General features: G+C 41.2%; 1 protein-coding gene and 2 long non-coding RNA genes across 3 annotated transcripts; 2 read left to right on the top strand and 1 right to left on the bottom strand.

Moving 5' to 3' along the window:
* Window positions 1–559: 559 nt before the first annotated feature.
* On the bottom strand, window positions 560–13,922 carry LOC115641805. The gene is made up of 3 exons (XR_003998120.1): window positions 13,829–13,922; window positions 8,358–8,365; window positions 560–570 (listed from the first exon to the last, which is right to left on the bottom strand). It is a non-coding gene; the product is annotated as an uncharacterized LOC115641805 (long non-coding RNA).
* On the top strand, window positions 10,296–16,448 carry LOC115641807. The gene is made up of 3 exons (XR_003998122.1): window positions 10,296–10,316; window positions 13,035–13,061; window positions 16,380–16,448. It is a non-coding gene; the product is annotated as an uncharacterized LOC115641807 (long non-coding RNA).
* A 2-nt stretch (window positions 16,449–16,450) lies between these two features.
* On the top strand, window positions 16,451–16,909 carry LOC115641511 (butyrophilin subfamily 1 member A1-like; the record flags this gene model as incomplete). Its single annotated transcript, XM_030544715.1, has 1 exon — window positions 16,451–16,909. A coding segment is annotated over one exon (459 nt), but the record flags the coding sequence as incomplete, so codon positions are not given.
* Between the last annotated feature and the right edge of the window lie 2,358 nt (window positions 16,910–19,267).

Below are 19,267 nucleotides of genomic sequence, written 5' to 3'. Positions count from 1 at the left end.
TTCCCCTTTAATCTTCCTATCTACATAAGAACATAAGAATGGCTGTACCGGGTCAGATCATAGGTCCATCTAGCCCAGTATCTGTCTACCGACAGTGGCCAATGCCAGATGCCCCAGAGGGAGTGAACCTAACAGGCAATGATCAAGTGATCTCTCTCCTGCCATCCATCTCCATCCTCTGACAAACAAGGCTAGGGACACCATTCCTTACCCATCCTGGGTAATAGCCATTTATGGACTTAACCACCATAAATATATCCAGTTCTCTTTTAAACGCTGTTATAGTTCTAGCCTTCACAACCTCCTCAGGTAAGGAGTTCCACAAGTTGACTGTGTGCTGCGTGAAGAAGAACTTCCTTTTATTTGTTTTAAACCTGCTGCCTATTAATTTCATTTGGTGACCCCTAGTTCTTGTATTATGGGAATAAGTAAATAACTTTTCCTTATCCACTTTCTCCACAGCACTCATGATTTTATATACCTCTGCCAGATCCCCCCTTAGTCTCCTCTTTTCCAAGCTGAAGAGTCTTAGCCTCTTTAATCTTTCCTCATACGGGACCCTCTCCTTTCCTCATGGGATCCTAATCATTTTAGTTGCCCTTTTCTGAACCTTTTCTAGTGCCAGTATATCTTTTTTGAGGTGAGGAGACCACATCTGTACACAGTATTCGAGATGTGGGTGTACCATAGATTTATATAAGGGCAATAATATATTCTCAGTCTTATTCTCTATCCTCTTTTTAATGATTCCTAACATCCTCTTTGCTTTTTTGACTGCCTTTGCACGCTGCGTGGACATCTTCAGAGAACTGTCCATTATGACTCCAAGATCTTTTTCCTGGCTAGTTGTAGTTAAATTAGCCCCCATCATATTGTATGTATAGCTGGGGTTATTTTTTCCAATGTGCATTGCTTTACTTTTATCCACATTAAATTTCATTTGCCATTTTGTTGAGATTTTGTTGAGTTTTGTGAGATCTTTTTGAAGTTCTTCACAGTCTGCTTTGGTCTTAACTATCTTGAGCAGTTTAGTATCATCTGCAAACTTTGCCACCTCACTGTTTACCCCTTTCTCCAGATCATTTATGAATAAATTGAACAGGATTGGTCCTAGGACTGACCCTTGGGAAACACCACTAGTTACCCCTCTCCATTCTGAGAATTTGCCATTAATTCCTATCCTTTGTTCCCTGTCTTTTAACCAATTCTCAGTCCATGAAAGGACCTTCCCTTTTATCCCATGACAGCTTAATTACATAACAGCCTTTGGTCAGGGACCTTGTCAAAGCCCTTCTGGAAATCAAAGTATACTATGTCCACTCGATCCCCCTTGTCCACATGTTTGTTGATCCCTTCAAAGAACTCTGTTTTTCTATGTGTCTGATATGACTACATGCCATGTTCTCTCTCTCTTCTTTTAGTTCTCTCATTTCTCAGCCTATGACACAATAAAACAATGAAGGCAGTATAAAAATAGAAATAGAATCTCTTTTCAATCTTATCTTTTCTTTATTAAGAGATTATATACATATCTGCCTCCTGCCCCATGGCATATCATTGGTGTGCTTTGTCCTGTGTCATGTCTCAAACACTTGCTTAAGTATTGGATTTCATAATGCTGCAGAGCAAGATAGATCAAGCTAAATTTGGGCTTTGAGCTTCTTACATCTCATTATTAACAGCTTGGTAACTATATCCACACTCAACATAACAGTGGTGTTAGTCACTTTCAGTTGAATTTTGAAAAAAAGACTTCCTTGATTCTAATCTTTTTTCTTGTCCCATAGATGATCTCCAGCAGAAAATAAGTAAGTTTGGATTTGTTTGTGAACAACTTCACTCATATAGAAGCAGGCTCTGTGCTGAAACTAAAAATAGCAAAGTGGACACAGTGAAAACAGCAGTGCAGGAATAGTGGCAAAAATGTCAGTTCAGGCTACACATCCAAGTATAATACCACCTAACCATCTTGCTGTGTAATTGGGCAGCTAGCCCAAGTCTCCCCTTCAGCCACTGTAGTCACACTGCTGCTGTTAGGCACTAGCTGAAATAGGGCTTTCACATGTACATGCATCCAAGCTTTGAGTCATACTCCCCAACTGCTGAGTAGACATACTCTGAGTGTCACAAAGGAAGTGCAGCAAAGCAGGGAATCTGTCAATTTCTTTAAACTGGGATACTACACTACATATTGAAACACTTCTATTATTTTGAAATACATTTTATTTTCATATTTTTATATTTCTAAATTTATTTCTAAAAAAATTTTTTCCAGACAAACTTGAGAAAGAGAATGGTAAGTTTTCTTTAATTTTGGAGTTGATGTTAATCAAATTGAGCACAAATTATTTGTAGATTGTGAGTGTCACTATAGTTCCTTCAAGAGAATGAGAGTTCAAGCCATTGTAAATAATGTGTCTGTAATGTGTGGCTGGGAGAAGGGTGCTTGTAAACAGGAGTCAGTGGAGTGTGGGCTGGGTCTCCAGTTTTGTGAGAGCACAGGGACTTGGTTTTATTTAGTTATGGAATGCAAGATTGTGAGCAGCATTACTGAATCTGGATGATGGATCGTTTGGTGTGTAGAAAAAGGGTGAATAAGTAAACTGGCAGCTGATGATTGGGGATGTCTTCAGGGAAAGCTTCTTTAGTGAGGTAAGGTAATACCTTTTCACCAAATTTCTAATTGAAATCACACTGTTTTTTGCAGACCAACTCAAGAAGGAAAAAGGTAAATTCTCTTTGACCATTCAACTGCTCTACACTTCAGAAGAATGTTCTTAAATAAAAACAAATATTTCTTCATTTAATTGTCTTTCCTCAATCCAAGGAGAGTTCTTTACCCAGCAGGTTTCTTGTTATCCCTGTAACAGAACTGGGGATGACTTTCTCACAGCAGTTAGTTCATTATTGTAAGGAGCACCATTCACACTACCTGCCTTCTGCAATACGGACTGGATCTGTTGGCAATGGAAACAGTTTATAGCATCCTTCAAACTGCTGTGTTCTGCATAGGGGGAACATCCCACTGCTGAGTCAGCTCAGAATTAGAAGGAAGGATTCAAACAGAACTGTTCATCAATCCTATTTCCCACCCACAAAGTTTCATTGAGTGCTCTACAGCTCTGGGCATCTCTAATAACCTTCAGCCTAGTGATTAGGGCACTCACTTTACAGGTGCGAAACCCAAATTCAAATCCTTGATCCACTTCAGGCAGAAGGCGAGAACTGGGTGTCTCACACCTCAAATGAGCACTGTAACCACTGGCCCTGGTTAGAAACGGCTTCTGTGTCTGTGTAGGATGATGTTGCCCTCAGAACTGCAGTTATATCATTTATCCATTTTTGAAGAAAAGAACAATTCTGTTCCTACAAACCCTGTGTGGATTGTCACTGATTTTCATATGACCCAAGGCAGCATATGCTTAAATACTGATTTTTTTTTTCAGGAAAACTTCAGGAAAATAATCCTAAGTACTTATGTGATTGTCTGATGGTTTGCCCTGCCCCCCCAATAAGTCAAAGAAATCAAAGTATAAATAAATAACAAGAAAAAAAACTAAGAAAAGCATAAATACTGGGAAAAACATTGTTTCTCAAATTTTATTTTCTCCCTACCTCTTCTTTGATCTCAGAAAAATCTTTTACTGCCTAGAGATCATATTTTTTGTTATACTTGATTTTGCATCTCCAACTTCAGAGAGTGTTGGCCTTATTTTCAGAGTTGTTGAGCACGCAGAATTCCAAATTAAGTCAAAAGGAAATACACATTCTGTTGACACATGTAGTCTCAAAATTACACTCTGCAAATCAGTGGCTGCTATTCCAAATTCAGCTGCAAGATGTACAACAGCAACAGTGAACTCAGCTTAGACTCTGAATAGACCTTTCCATTTTACTTAGTTTTAATATTTGTTTTTCCCCCCACAAAACGTTTCAACTTTTTCTCACATTCTAACATTTTCTGCAACTTTCCCCTTTAATCTTACTGTGTGCCCTGTTCTCACTCTCCCATCGCTATTTTTGTCCTCTCATTTCTCATCATATAGTGGTGTATGTAGCATAATAATCTAGATATAATGTGTTCTGAAGGCTATCTTTTCATTTTTAAGATATATCTATACATCACCTGTCCATACCATGTCAGAACATTAGTGTACTTTGTCCCATCTCATATCTCAAACACTTGCCTTAATGTTGGATTTCATAGTTCTGCAGAGCAAGTTACATCAAATTAAATTTGGGCTTTTATCTTCTGACAGCTCACTTTTAACTGCTCAGTTACAGTATTCACATTCCACAGAAAAGTGGTGTTATTCACTTTTAGTTGAATTTTCTAACATGGCTGATACGATTCTAACATTTGTGATCTCCAAGAGAAAATAGGAAATTTAGGATTGGTTTGTGAACATTTCACTCACACTGAGGCAGGCTGTGTGTCAAACTAGGAACCATCAATATAGTCATTTAACTGTCCTTCAGAAAAACTTCCTTTATTCAGACAGCCCACACAACCCAGGAAGGGGGTTCATCTATCTGTTATTTCTCTTGCTCAAGGCAGTGCGCTAAAAAGAGCAGTGTGGACATGGCAGTAGAGGTGGCAATTCATGCTAGCCACCCAAGTACAATGCCTCTCAACCTTTGTGTAGATACTTGAACATATAGCCTAAGCCCCTGCCACTGACTGTTGCCACCACACCGCTGTTTTTAAGCACAAGCTGAAGCAGAGCTATTGGGTGTACATCTACCCAAGCTGGGAATCACATCTCCTAGTGCTGTGTAGATGTACCTGGGGTATCACAAAGAAAGTGAGCAAGGAAGTGAGAAAATCTGTCCCTTACTTTAAATTTGGCTACTGTATTGCATACTGAAAGACTTGTATTATTTTGAAATACATTTTATTTTAATTTTTTCAGAGAACCTTGAGAAAGAAAATGGTAGTTTTGCTTTGATTTTTGAGTTCAATGTTAAGCAGATTAAACACAGATTTCTTTGAAATCCCATAACAGAATTGTTCAGGAATTTCTCTCACAGTAAGTTGGTTTGTTACCTTAGATTATTTGTACTTATTTTCTCTTTCTGCTCTAAAATTGAAGGCTTCATTTTTAAGAATGACTTTAAAGTATAGATGTTCAATAAGGCAGTACCTCCTCTTCCATTAATTTTATCTTTGAATATATGGAAGAGGCTCGCAAAAATATTTATGGTGTTTAATTTTCATTATCTAATTTCTTTTCATGATATGGTGTGGGTTATTAATTTTGGACATTGATCTGAGAAGATAAAAATTATATCTATTTTATATATTGTGCACTACAGTAGAAGAGTGACTATAAATTTAAACAAATGCTTTGTTTCATATTCACAGCCACACTGCAGCTTCTTCATTCTGCTTTCACTACATAAACTGCTCCTCCTTCCCCCCCCCCCCCCGCCAAATGTATCTGAGCACTAGGGGATTGCCCTTGCACTGGGGAATCTTTGTATGGTGCACAGCCACTATACATGCTCCTATTTTGCCCTCTTTTTGGCCCATTGCAAAGGGGTGTCTAGCAATAACAGAACATGCCTTGACATCCATACTACCTTCCTTCTGCAATAGCCCTGGAATTTGTTGGTTACCAAAACAGTTTAGAGCATCCTTTAGGCTGCTGTATTCTGCACAGTGAGTGTACCACACTTCTGAGCCTGCTTGGTGTTGAGGCATATGATGGAAACAGAACCTTTTATTACTCCACCTCCCCTCCTTTGCTCCCAAAATGCATAACTGCTGTTCTCAGCTAAAGATCCTGCTACATAAACACAGAAGCCATCTCTAACCAAGGTCAGTGGTTATGGCACTCAGCGTTCTTTAGCCACAGATCTGGACCTCCCTTATAATCTTCAGCTCAGTGGCTAGAGAAGGGGGAAAGCGAAGTTCAAATCACTGCTCGACTTTAGGCAGAGAGTGAGAACTGGGTCTCCCACAGACTGGTGAGTGCCAGAACCACTGTCTTTGGTTAAAGATGGCTTCTATGTTCCATGCAGCAGGATTTTTGGCTGAGAACAGCAGTTGCATACTTTGTCCATTTTTGAAGAAAGCAATTTGGTTCTGACTGAACCTGTGAGCATTTCCATTGATTTTTCTTAGAAGACGTTTGTGTTTATCCAAGGGAGAGTTGAGCCTGTTTTTTTAATGCGTAAATATTGATGACCTTTTTCCTGGGAATGTCTAGGAGTTTCAAAGAATTACAATAAATAAAAGTATAAATAAAAGTATAAATAAGTAAATAAAAAGAAAATATATCTGTAATGGAAAAAATATTATTTCTTTTACTTTGTTTTTTCACTGCTTCCCTTTCCTCTCAGCTCAGAATTGTGTCTTACTGTTTAGGGATCATACTCTGTTATATTTTACATTGATTATTGCATCTCCAACTTCAGATACCTTGTGCCCAGGGGCGGCTACAGGCACCAGCACACCAAACATGTGCCTGGGGCGGCAAGCCACGCGGGGTCCTCTGCCAGTCACCATGAGGGCGACAGGTAGGTTGCCTTCAGTATCATGCCTGCAGAGGGCCAACTAGTCCCGCGGCTTTGGCGGACCTCCCGCAGGCTTGCCGCCGAATCCACCGGACCGGGGACCTCCCTCAGGCAAACTGCCGAAGGCAGCCTGCCTGTAGTGCTTGGGGCGGTAAAATACGTAGAGCCGCCCCAGCTTGTGCCTGATTTTTCAAAACTGTTGACGTGCCACAACTCCAAGTAAAGTCACCAGGAGACCCAGGTTCTGTGGACATTAGTGGCCTCCAGTTACACACTAAAAATCAGTGGCCGTTTTTGAAAATTTAAGTCCCAGATTTGCAACAGCAAAAGGGAGCTCAGCTTAGATTTTGAATAGACCTTTCCATTTTACTTTGTTTTCCTAATTGTTATATTTTCCTACAACACACTTTTTTCTCTTTACTCACATTGCAATGTTTTCATCATCTTTCCCCATTTTATCTTTACTTCTATGTGCCATGTTTTCTGTCTCTGTTTTAGTCTTTTCATTTCTCATCAAATGAGATTATATAATAATACAGTATAAAAATCTAGATAGAATCTGTTTTCAAGTCTACCTTTTCATTATTAAGATATTTTATGTATCTATATCTGTCTCTCCTTGCCATTTCAGGTTGAATCATTGATTCACTTTGTCCACTGTCATACCTCAAACTCATTTGCTTTGTCTACACTTAAAACAATACAGCTTCACACCTGCAGAGGCTCCACTGCAGTGCTTTAGTGTGTACACTACTTATGCCAACAGCAGAGATTCACCTATTGCATAGGTACTACACCTGCCTGACAGGCGGTAGCTATGTCAATGGTGGAAGCCCTGCTGTCGATATAGCGCTGTTTACACTGTGGGTTAAGTAGATATAACTACAGTAACTCCTCACTTAAAGTCGATCCGGTTAACGTTGTTTTGTGATTACGCTGCTGATCACTTAGAGAATAGGCTCATTTAAAGTTGTGCGATGCTCCTTTGGGAGGAGGGATAGCTCAGTGGTTTGAGCATTGGCTTGCTAATCCCAGGTTTGTGAGTTCAATCCTTAAGGGGGCCATTTAGGGATTGGGGCAAAAATCTGTCTGGGGATTGGTCCTGCTTTGAGCAGCAGGTTGGACTAGATGATCTCCTGAGGTCCCTTCCAACTCTGATATTCTATGGTTCTATAACATTATTTGGCAGCTGCCTGCTTTGTCCACTGTTTGCAGAAAAAGCAGCCTGTTGGAGCTAGCTGGTGGGGGCTTGGAACCAAGGTGGACTGGAAGCCCTCCTATCTGTTCTCTGCTTCCCTAAGTTCCCTGTGTGGCAGCCACCCAGCAGGCTATCAATTGTCAGGCAGTTCAGGTCTCTCTCCCCACACTGCCATGTGCTGCTCCTGTCCTGTCCTCTGCCTTGGAACTGCTCCTGGGAGCCTCCTGCTTGCTGTGCAGAAGAGGGGGAAAGAGGAGGGCTAATGTCAGGGTGTCCCCCTGTTTCTCACTCCACAGAGCAAGGTGGGGTCAGGGGGGACACAACATGACAGGGCTCAGAACCCAGGGAACTTGCTGGCAGCAGCTGCTGTCTCAACTTGCTGATCTATTTAAAAAGGCAGTGTACTTAGCGTGGGGTCAGCATACTTAAAGGGGCAATGCACATCTCTCTCTCTCACACACTGTATGTCTCCGTCTCTCTCTGCCATGCTGTCTCCCCTCCCTCCATTTGTGCTGCCTTGTAGAGTGTGAGGCTACTTTAGCAACAATGTGTTAAACCCTTGAGGGCTCAGTCGAGTGCTAGTTCATCATTTAGCAGGGGCATTCGCTGGGAAATATCCCACCCTCTTCCACTCTCTAACTCCACCACCTCAACCAAGCTTCACAATCATTGCTGTGTACAGTATTAAGTTGTTTGTTTAAAACTTATACTGTGTATAGTCTTTTGTCAGGTGAAAAAAATTTCTCTGGAACCTAACCCCATTTACATTAATTCTTATGGGGAAATTGGGTTAACTTAACATCGTTTCACTTAAAGTAGCATTTTTCAGGAACATAACTAGAACATTAAGTAGGAGTTACTAGACGTTACTTAGGGACCTGAATTTTTCACATCCCTGAACGAAGTAGTTATGCAGGACTAATTTTTTGGGGTAGACCAGGCCTTAATGTTAGATTTCACTGCTACAGAGCAAGTCACATCATGATAAATTTGGGTTGAGCTTCTCACACTTCAGTTTCAGCTTCTCAGTAACTATATTCATGCTCCACCGAAAAGTTGTGTTTAGTCACATTCAGATTAATTTTGAAATAATGCCTGCTTTGACTCTAACATTCATTCTTGCCCTATAGATGATCTTCAGGAGAAACTGAGTAAGTTGAACTTATTTTGTGAACTATTTCACTCACACAGATGCAGGTTCTGTGCCGAGAGCATGAATATATACATCTCACTGGCCTTAAAAAAAAATCATCCTTGCTTAGGGTGTCTTTATATTTGTGGAATAAAAACTCACAACCCAGGAGGAGGATTCATGTATCTAGCTATTTTCCTTGCTCTAGTTATCGTGCTAAAAAATAGCAGTGTGGACACAGTGGCAGAGGCGCTGGGTCAGGCCAGCCACCTAAGTACAATGCTGCCCAACTCCTTGGGTATGTACTTGGACTGATACCCCCCGGGAAATTAGGGTTCTACAGCGCATATTGAAAGATTGCATTCTTTTAAACCAAATGTTATGTTTATTTTTATGCAAACTTGAAAAACAGAACATTATGGTTACTTTGAATTTTTAGTTTGAATCAGATTGAGCATATTTGTAGATTGTGGTTGTGACTATAGTTTATCCAACAGGCTGAGGGTTCAAGCCATTTTCAATAAGGTGTCTGTGATGATGGGTGGCTGGACGAAGGGCATTTGTAAACAGGAGTCAGTGGGGTATGATCTTTAGTTATGGAATGCAATATTATGGGAGGGAGAAGAATTTTTTAAACTCAGTCCCAATGTGGACACAAGAACAAATGGATATAAACTGTCCATCAGGAAGTTTAGACATGAAATAGATGAAGGTTTCCAACCATCAGAGGAGTGATGTTCTGGAACAGCCTTCCAAGGGGAGCAGTGGGGGCAGAAGCCATATCTGGCTTCAAGACTAAGCTTGCCAAGTTTATGGAGGGGATGGTATGATGGGACAGCCTAATTTTGTCAATTAATTGATCTTTGACTATTAGTGATAAATATGCCCAATGGCCTGTGATGGGATGTTAGATGGGGTGGGATCTGAGTTACTACAGAGAATTCTTTCCTGGGTGTCTGGCTGGTGAGTCTTGCCCACATGCTCAGGGTTTAGCTGATCACCATATTTGGGGTCGGGAAGGAATTTTCCTCCAGGGCAGATTGGCAGAGGCCGTGGGTTTTTTTTGCTTTCCTCTGCAGCATGAGGCATAGGTCATTTGATGGAGGATTCTTGAAGTCTTTAAACCATGATTTGAGGACTTCAATAGCTCAGACATAGGTTAGGGGTTTGTTACAGGAGTGGGTGGGTGAGATTCTGTGGCCTGCATTGTGCAGGTGGTTGGACTAGACAATCATAATGGTCTCTTCTGACCTTAAAGTCTATGATTTTATGATTCTATGAGCTGTTACTGAATCTGAGTGATGTGTTGGGTGTAGTGTATATAAAAGGGGATGAATGAGAAATGGCAGCTGATGACTGGCGAAGTTTGCAGGACAGCTTCATCAGCGAGGTAAGGTAATACCTATTTGCCCAATTTCTAATTGAAATCACACCATTCTTTTGCAGACCTACTCCACAATGAACTTGGTAAGTTCTCTTTGGGTTCTCAACTGCAACTATCCTGGAGAAGAAAGTTTTTAAAAGAAAACAGATATTTCTTCATTTCATTGCCTTTGCTCAAACAAAGAAGAGCAAATTACTCAGCAGATTTCTTTTTAACCTCATAACAGAACCGTGATAACTTTCTCTCATACAAAGTTGATTCATCACCTAGAATATTTGTATTTGTTTTCTCTCTGGTCTAAAACTGAAGGACTAATTTTCAGAATTTCTGCACAGTAAGGACATTACATAATGATGAGCCCCCTCTTTGTTCATTTAATTTTTGAGAGTGTGTGTAGGAGGCTATGGAGTTATTTTTTTCATGATGTAATTTTTTTTTATGGTAAGTGTGTTAGTAAGTGGGAAAATCATTTTGAGTTGATGTTGTACACTGCTGTGGAATATTAGATGTTGGAATGAAAAAAACGTTTTCTGATTCTCAGCCATATTTTGCAACTTCTTCACACTGCTCTTACTGCACACACTTCCCCAGAATACAACTAATCTGAGCTCTAGTGATTTCCTCTTGCACTAGGTGGCAAACTTTGTACATTCTACAGCCGCTATATATGCTCCTATATCACCTCCTTCTAGCCTAGTGCAAGGATGTGGCCCAGAGAAAGGGGGCATGGCTCTGCATCCATACTAACTGCCTTGTGCATTAGTCATGGGATCTGTTAATAACCAGAACTTTCTAGAGCATCTTTCAAGCAGCAGTATCCTGCACAATGGGAAGAACCCACTGCAAAGACAGAATTGGAGTGTAGGATGTAAACAGAACCTTTCATTACTCCTCACCACCCATCACAACTGTCATTTGAGTATTCTTTATCTATAGCTCCAGGCCTCCCATATAACCTTCAGCCTAGTTATTAGGGCACTGAGGTAGGAAACCCAAGTTCAAATCCCAGCTCCACCTCAGGTACAGGATGATCTGGGTCTTCCACACCACAGGTGAGTACTGTAACCACTGGGCTAAATGTAAAATGGAGGTTGTCCTCCTCTCCAGCCATTTTGTGTGGAGTTAGGCACACACTGCTGCTTTTCTTGTAAGATAAAGCTAAGGCACCTTACCCCAGGAGACAGTTCATGGCTGAGAATCCCAAGCAGAGATAGAGACTTCCCTCCAGCCCTGATTTAGATGCTGAACTCCCATGGGGGTAGAGGTTAGCAGCTCCCATTAGCTAAATTAGATAGCACCCTGCCCCATGCTCTGGCTTTTGTGGACTAGGCGCTTGTCTCTCCACCATGTGGGCTAGTATCATTGTTGGAGACTTGAGGCGCATGCAAGAAACAATGATCACATTTAATCAACTGTGCCTTTTCTAAAAGTTCTCACATAGAAAACCCCAATTAACATAACTCACAAATCACAAGGGTTAGAAAAACACCAGTGTCCTGAACTAGTATTTCCAATTCTTTCATACTCATGTATATGGAATCTTGAAGGAAAGTGAAGGTGTCCAGTTCCTGTTGAGGGCAAAGAAACAATGACCTCCAAGGAGCAATGATCTCCAGCCATCTGTTACACTCAATTTATAATAAGTTATGCATATGCCCGCAAACCTCATTAATGCACATATCCATCTTTGGGACCACCCAGAATTATCGGGGGACTCTTCACCTGATAGCCCACTTGAGACTCTTCACCTGATAGTTCTTCTTTTAACTTATTAACATTTGCATCACTTTATCACCATAGTAACATGCAGTTATCTTAAGAAAGTCTCTAATGTTTCACCCTGTCTAGCAATCGTCATCTTGTAGTTTCTACCTTTTATAGACAATATCCAGTCTCAGCAGTTATTTTCAGAACATTGGCATACAAACATAGACACAAACACAGGAGATTTATTATTAAGTTAGCACAAATAAGCAATCTTTATAATATGGTCAATTTATCCTAAGTTCTAATTTCACTAAAATAAATATTTTACAGGCCTAAACCTGTTGGTTTCTGGCATTTCAGCTTTAACCTTTAAGCTATTTTTTTAACCCACTACTCACCAGATATTAGTCTGTTATATCCAGCTCTTATAATATATTCATTTATTAATTAAAAGCTATGCCATGCAGTGAATAGGGAGTCCAGGCACCTAACTCAGGCCTTGTGAATTCCACTGGGTAGCTAGGTGCCTAAAAGATGTGGACATGCTGCTTATTGCAACACCCAAGTCCCTTTGTGGCTTTGGGCACTATTATCTATCTCATTTGGGGTGTAATGCTACAGCCAAACTACCAAAGTAAATAATAATAGTGGGTTCTGAATAGTGGTTAACAGAGTCTCCAGTGGCCTGACACAGTGTATATGGATGAGGAGGAAACATGAGGGAGTTTGGTTTACATAAGAAAAAGCAGAAAACATACCACCCCTCCAAAAAAAAAACAGGTTAAATGATGAGATGAGGGATTGGCTTGAGGTCAAGACAGACAAAGCAGTTCTTAGGCAGATGAAGACCCTGCTCAGGTTTCAATGATTGGAGTTTAGAGAAGCCCACATGTAGGTAAGGTGTACTGCATCTGTCTGTGTTTGCATTCTTGGAATATTTTTGTGCATATTAATATCTACACACTTTTCTGCTGAACAATTAAATAACCCTTCCACTCTTCCTCAGTCTAGAACATACCATTGCCAGAAGCAGGAACATCTTTTGTATGGGCCTTTTTTAATTCAATGTTTATTATTTCTCACTCTGATTTCAGATTGGAGAAGGGCTCATGATGAAACAGGTAACAGAAAACACATTTCTTCTAGGATTAAGAAATAATGATGTGAATCAGTGGTGTAGCCAGGAGAGGACACTTGAGTGGGCCCCAACTTAGAGTGGGTGGGCAATGACAGGGGATGCGGCAGGAGGGATAGAGGCTCTCTCTCCCCACCCCTTCCAGCTGGCCTTGTGGGGGCCAATTGACACTGTAGCCAGCCCCCCCCAACCTCAGGCATGCACCTGGGGAGCGGGGTCGGGGCGCAGGGGCTTGTGGCAGTGGAAACACTGGACCCCGCTTCCTGGCTACAGAGCAGGGAGGGCGGGTGGAGCAGAGCAAGCACTGGGGCTGGAGAAGAGCTAGGGATGTGGGGGATGCTAAGTGGGTGAGCTGTGGCCCAGGAGACCCACCAGTGGCTACACCCCTGATGTGAATACAGCAACCAAACTAGGAACATACTGTCAAGGTGCCTCCCCAACTCTGTACTTCATAGAGTACAGATGTTGGGACCTGCATGAGATAACCCGCTAAACTTATTTACCAGCTTAGGTCTAAGCTGCCACCACCAAATGATTTACACAATAAACAGGGAAAGGAGCATTTGGAGTTTCTCTTCCCCCAAAATATCTCCCCAGTCTTTATTCCCCTTTTTCTGGCAGGATTGGGACTGATTTACCTCCCACTAATTCCTGGTGAGCCCAGATCCAAAAAGCCCTTGGATCTTAAAACAAGGAAACATTAATCATTCCCCCTTCCCTGGCAGGATTTGAGTTTAATTTCCCTCCCCTCACCAATTCCTGATGAGTCCAGATGCAAAAAAACCCTTGGATCTTAAAACAAGGAAAAATCAATCAGGTTCTTAAAAGAAGACTTTTAATTAAAGAGAAAGGGTGAAAGGAATACCTCTGTAAGATTAGCATGCAAGCTACTCTCACAGACAACAGGTTCAAAACACAGAAAATGTCCCTCTGGGCAAAACCTTAGTTACACAAAGAAACCCAATTTGATTCTCCCTCTATGCAAAAATAAGTCACAAAAGAAAATAAACATAATCTAATACATTCCTTCTCTAAACACTTACTACTTTTAAGAAATGTTAGATGGCTGATTCCTGGATTCTTCACCTGGCACAAACTTTTCTGAACAGACCAAGACTGATTTCCCTCCTCTCTCTTTTAAAATATCTTATCTTCTCATTGGTTCCTCTGGTCAGGTGTCAGCTAGGCTAGGTGAGCTTCTTAACCCTTTAGAGGTAAAAGAGGAATTAACCCTTAACTGTCTGTTTATGACAATACCATAAAATGTTATTGTGAGAACAAATCATGAGAGCCATGCTTTGTTTTTACACAGTGTTTCCTTATACAAAAATCACATTTATATCAGGATCTGATTCTGACTTAATACAATTTCACACCAGTGTAATTTATTGTATTTATGTGCAGTCACTCCTTATTTACATTGATGTGAGATCAGACTCAGCTCTAAATGGGAGCTTTATCTGAGGAAACACTGAATCAGGGACTCTGGATTGGGAGCAGGGTAAAATCACAGATGAGGTGGTGGCGGTGACGGTGATACAATTACTCATAGTAATATGAGTAATGATGACGGGGTTATGATGCTGTGTAGTTGTGTTCAAGAGTAAAACGTGTGGGATCGTGATGTCATTTAATACCAATGAAGACAGTGGTGAAAAGTAAGCTCTGGCAGTGGTGGTATTAGTTAGAGATTGATGCTGATTTTAACGATAGAGCTAAAGGAATAATACTAAGTGATGATCATTAAGGGAATAATGGAAGACAGCTGTAATCATGGTGATTTATGGCACATAAGGATGTGAGAGTTGTGACAGTAATTTGCATTGTATTGCAATTTTCTTCTAATCTCTTTGCAAATATTAGTCTAGCTGGATCTGTTCCTTAGTGAAGTTGGTATTATATGCAGTTCACAGATACTGCTTATGATATTTGAACAAGCTCACAATGAGTCAGTGTCAGAGAAGGGAGCAGAACTGATTTTCAGTCCCCGCCTCTAACTTCTAGACAAAACATTATTTTCATTACTAAGATAGCTCAATATAACATTCATAGTACAATAATGAAGGAAATAGGGAAGTTCTGCAGTCTAACATAATAAGTGCAATAATTTTCTTAACAATCTGATTGGCTGGTTGGAGATTGGTTTTTTTTTTGGGTGACACCTCCTCATCTGAGCACATCTACTGATGTATACAGCAGTACTGCACCCATGTCAGTTCCAGGATATTAGAGAGAATGTGGGTGAGGAAATATATTTTATTGGACCAAATCGTTTGTGAGAAGAAGAGCTTTGTGTAGCTTGAAAGCTTGTTTCTCTCACCAACAGAAGTTGGTTCAGTAAAAGATATTACCTTAGCTACCTGTCTCTCGCATCCACTGGATCAGGACCCTAAGACAGGCTAGGCAGGGAAGCACCTAGTTTCTGAATCCTGCTGGGGCTTGGGCATGAGTTACGTGCCATGCTATTAGACAATGTCAGGACTCAGGTGACTGTGTGCATTCCCAGCTGCCACAGTTTAGGCACTGTCATAAACAGATAGTTAAGGGTTAATGCCTCTTTTACTGTAAAGGGATAAGAAGTTCACCTAGCCTAGCTGACACCTGACCAGATCAACCAATGGGGGGACAAGATGTTTCAAGAGGAAGGAGGGAATTGATTCTCTTTGTGTTAGAATCAGTTTCAGTTTGGCCGGAGTGGAAAGGACCCAGAAATCAAACAGGGGAGTGTGGAGGAGTCTCTCAGGGCTACCCAGGGAAGGGTTATAATACTTGAGAGGGAGATATTTTGAGGGTAAGAGGAATTCCAAATTGTCCTTTCCCTGCTTCTTGTGAAAGCACTTGGTGGTGGCAGCCAGACCGGATCTAAGCTGGTAATTCAGTTTAGGGGTTCTCATGCAGGTCCCCACATCTGTGCCCTAAAGTCCAGAGTGGGGGGAAACCTATTGCAGACACCTTGGGAAAATTAATGGTGGACACCAAAGTGCATAGGGACTTTATGTGCCTGCAGAGAGAGGCAGCATTTTGTGAATACAATGGCACCTTAAATGTTTATTTTATTTGGCTGCATCCCCCTAGTGAATGCCTCCCAAATTATTGAGAATCACGTTCAGTTCTATGTGAACCTCAGACAACTCTTATCTGAAGTATCTCGATACAACAAAAACATTGTCAAACAGGCTTGAAGCAGGCAAAACTCCCAGCTGAGAAGAGACTGCAAGATGGGGCCCACCGTGTAAACTTCCCCTTATCCCAGCTCAGACTGACATTAGACCAGTGCTTTCAACAACCCAATATCTCTTTGCAGATAACATCACTTTCGATGCAAGCACTGCCCACCCCAACCTCTGCATTGATGAGGATGAGAAGAGTTTTAAACATGAAGCTCAACCTCAAAAAGTTCCATCAAATCCAGAAAGGTTCGATTCAACTGTCTGTGTGTTGGGCTCTCAAGGCTTCTCCTCTGGAAAGCACTACTGGGAAGTGGATGTTGGGAAGATCAGTGACTGGGACGTGGGAGTGGCCAGAAAATCGACAAAGAGAAAAGGAAAACTTTCCTTATCACCTAAAGAGGGATTCTGGGTTCTAGGTCTGAGTGGCAGAGATTATTGGGCAAAAACAGATCCATGGACCTTGGTCATGGTGCAGAAAAAGCCCAAGAAAATTGGAATTTACCTTAGTTACCAAGAGGGGCAGGTGATTTTTTTCAATGTAACTGACATGTCTGTGTTGTTCACATTTAACAATTGCTCATTCTCAGGAGAGATTTATCCATTCTTTAAAAATTCCCACAAAGAAACAACAATGAGAATTTGTTCATTTAAACGAGAAGAATAAATTTAAAATGGCTGTGATGCTCAGTGGTGTTGACCAAACTAAGCCAAAGCTCTCTGAAGCACTATGACACTGTTGATGAAACTGAACCAAAGTAACAGAATAATTTGCAGTTAGAAGGAAGGCAAAGTGGAACAGCATTGCCTGTGCAATTATAGTTACATACATTGCTAATGTTGCAGAGGTCGCTCCCCTTATAAGGAATGGGACTTTATTGAAATCCGTACAGCTGAGCTCTCTCAGAGAGCTATTTACTAGAAATGTATTTTATCATTGCTGACTACTAGTTTATCTCAATAAGTTATATTAGCAGCTAACAGTAAGCAAATAGTATTCTATATTATACCATGCTTTTTGTGCTAAATTGTATAACCAATCTTCAAGTCAGATATAAATGCAGGTGGAGTATAAACACAATCTTGAGGAAGTTTGACCAGCTGCACTGCTGTCTTCAGGATGGGTGGGTAAAAAATGACTTTTCCTTTCTGTATTATGTTTTGATTGATAATTTTTGATTAATAAAAGTTGGTGGATCCTTGTTATTTGATATCTCTTATTATTAATGTAACCCTTCTGCCCCTCTGAATTGGCAGCAACAAGGGCCGGTTTCAGTATCCAGGGGTTCCGTTTCAATAACACCATGTATAACCGGCTCGAGCCCCCACCCAGTGACCTGGGACACTTACATACCACCCCCCTGGGCGCCTCTAGGAGGCAATACTTCCCCTCTCGCAAGCACGGAGTCTGAGTGTAGCAAAATCCTTTTAATAGAGGAGGGAAACAACGTGGCATCACATTGGAGAAACAATACAACAGGATTATAACACAAATCATAAGCAAAAACCAACATCCAAGTACATTTGGCAATGTCCTTTCCCCCTTAGGGTCTTAAGTCCAATCACCCCAAAGTCCAACAACCCGAAAGTCTCTGGTCAGTGCCACCCCAGAGTTCAAAAGTTTATCTGCAGAGTTTTACCTCCCCAGCCTGGGTGGAAATGAGGGTGGGGCCCACACAGGGTGTTAAGGGGAACCTTACATCGGCCAGGGCCAACTGCTCCATTTCTCCATGGAGTTCTACTGCAGTCTTCACCACGACCAGCTCCACTACACCAGCTGTGCCACTCCTCCAGCCAACCCGTGAGCCATTCCAGCCATCCCCACAAACCACTCTACTCTCCTCACTGTACCATGGGCTGCTCCAACATGCTGCAAACTCCTCTACTCTGCCAGCCACTTAACAAGAGGTTTTTAGGCTCCCCCACTAGCTAACACAGCACTCAGTGATCTCAGCTCAGCTCTCTTAGTGATTTCAGCTTGTAGCAGGGGAGCCCTAGTGCTGGTGCACCATTGGCCCAACATGAACTCATCTCAGGAGCCTCTAGATGGACTCAAAATTAGCTCTACACTTTAACAGCAGAGAAAGGAGAAGGTGCAATTGATGTTCCAGGCCCTCAAAAGAGGCCCCTTCCATCAGATACACACACCAGTCCCCAACCACTCTCAATTCATGGGGTTTTGGAACCCATGTCCCCTGTCTAGCAAGTACTACTTAACTGAGGTTGAGTCATCTCTGTCATAAAGCAGTCTCATAATTCCTCATTCACATAATCAGGGTGACAACACTTTATTCCTCCTTCCCCAATAACAAAGAAATTGGGGATCCCAGAACTGTCAAAATAACCATGCCAGGCTTCCATGGGCTATGCTAGGTGGGGTGGGTTTGCCAATGCAAATACCTGAAATTCCTTTCCACACTCCCCATAATTCATCACCAGATGTCAGGGTAGACCTCATCCTGACTCTGCTTACATTAATTTATATCAAACTCATAACAATATGTAGTGATCTATCTTTGAGGAAAAAAGATGATTAGTTATGTACTATTTGTGGTGCCATCCTATATTTTCCATAAAATACCAAAGAACTTCACCACAGTAGTTTTTAACTTCAAGAGCAGGAATTACAGAAATATGAGGAAGCTATTTAATAGAAATTAAAGGAAGAGTCACAAGAGTGAAATACCTTCATGCTGCATGGAAACTATTTAAAAACACCATAATGGAGTGCCACGCTAAATTATTACCACAAATAAACAAACAGTGAGAGGACCAAAGGAGAGGGTTTATGGTTAGATAGCAGAGTAAAAGAGATGGTTTGAGGCAAAAAGGCATCCTTTAAAACTTGGAAGTAAAATCCTACTGAGGAAAATAGAAAGGAGAATAAACTCTGGCAATTCAAGTGTAAAAATATCAATAGGTAGATCAAAAAGGAATTTGAAGAGCCACTAGCAAAAGACAGAAAAACTAACAGCAAATTTATTTTAAGTACATAGAATCATAGAATATCAGGGTTGGAAGGGAC

The sequence above is a fragment of the Gopherus evgoodei genome, unplaced genomic scaffold, assembly GCF_007399415.2.
Source record: "Gopherus evgoodei ecotype Sinaloan lineage unplaced genomic scaffold, rGopEvg1_v1.p scaffold_35_arrow_ctg1, whole genome shotgun sequence".
Taxonomy (NCBI): domain Eukaryota; kingdom Metazoa; phylum Chordata; order Testudines; family Testudinidae; genus Gopherus; species Gopherus evgoodei.
Note: the sequence above shows the minus strand (reverse complement) of the source record. Positions and strands in the feature narration are given on the sequence as shown.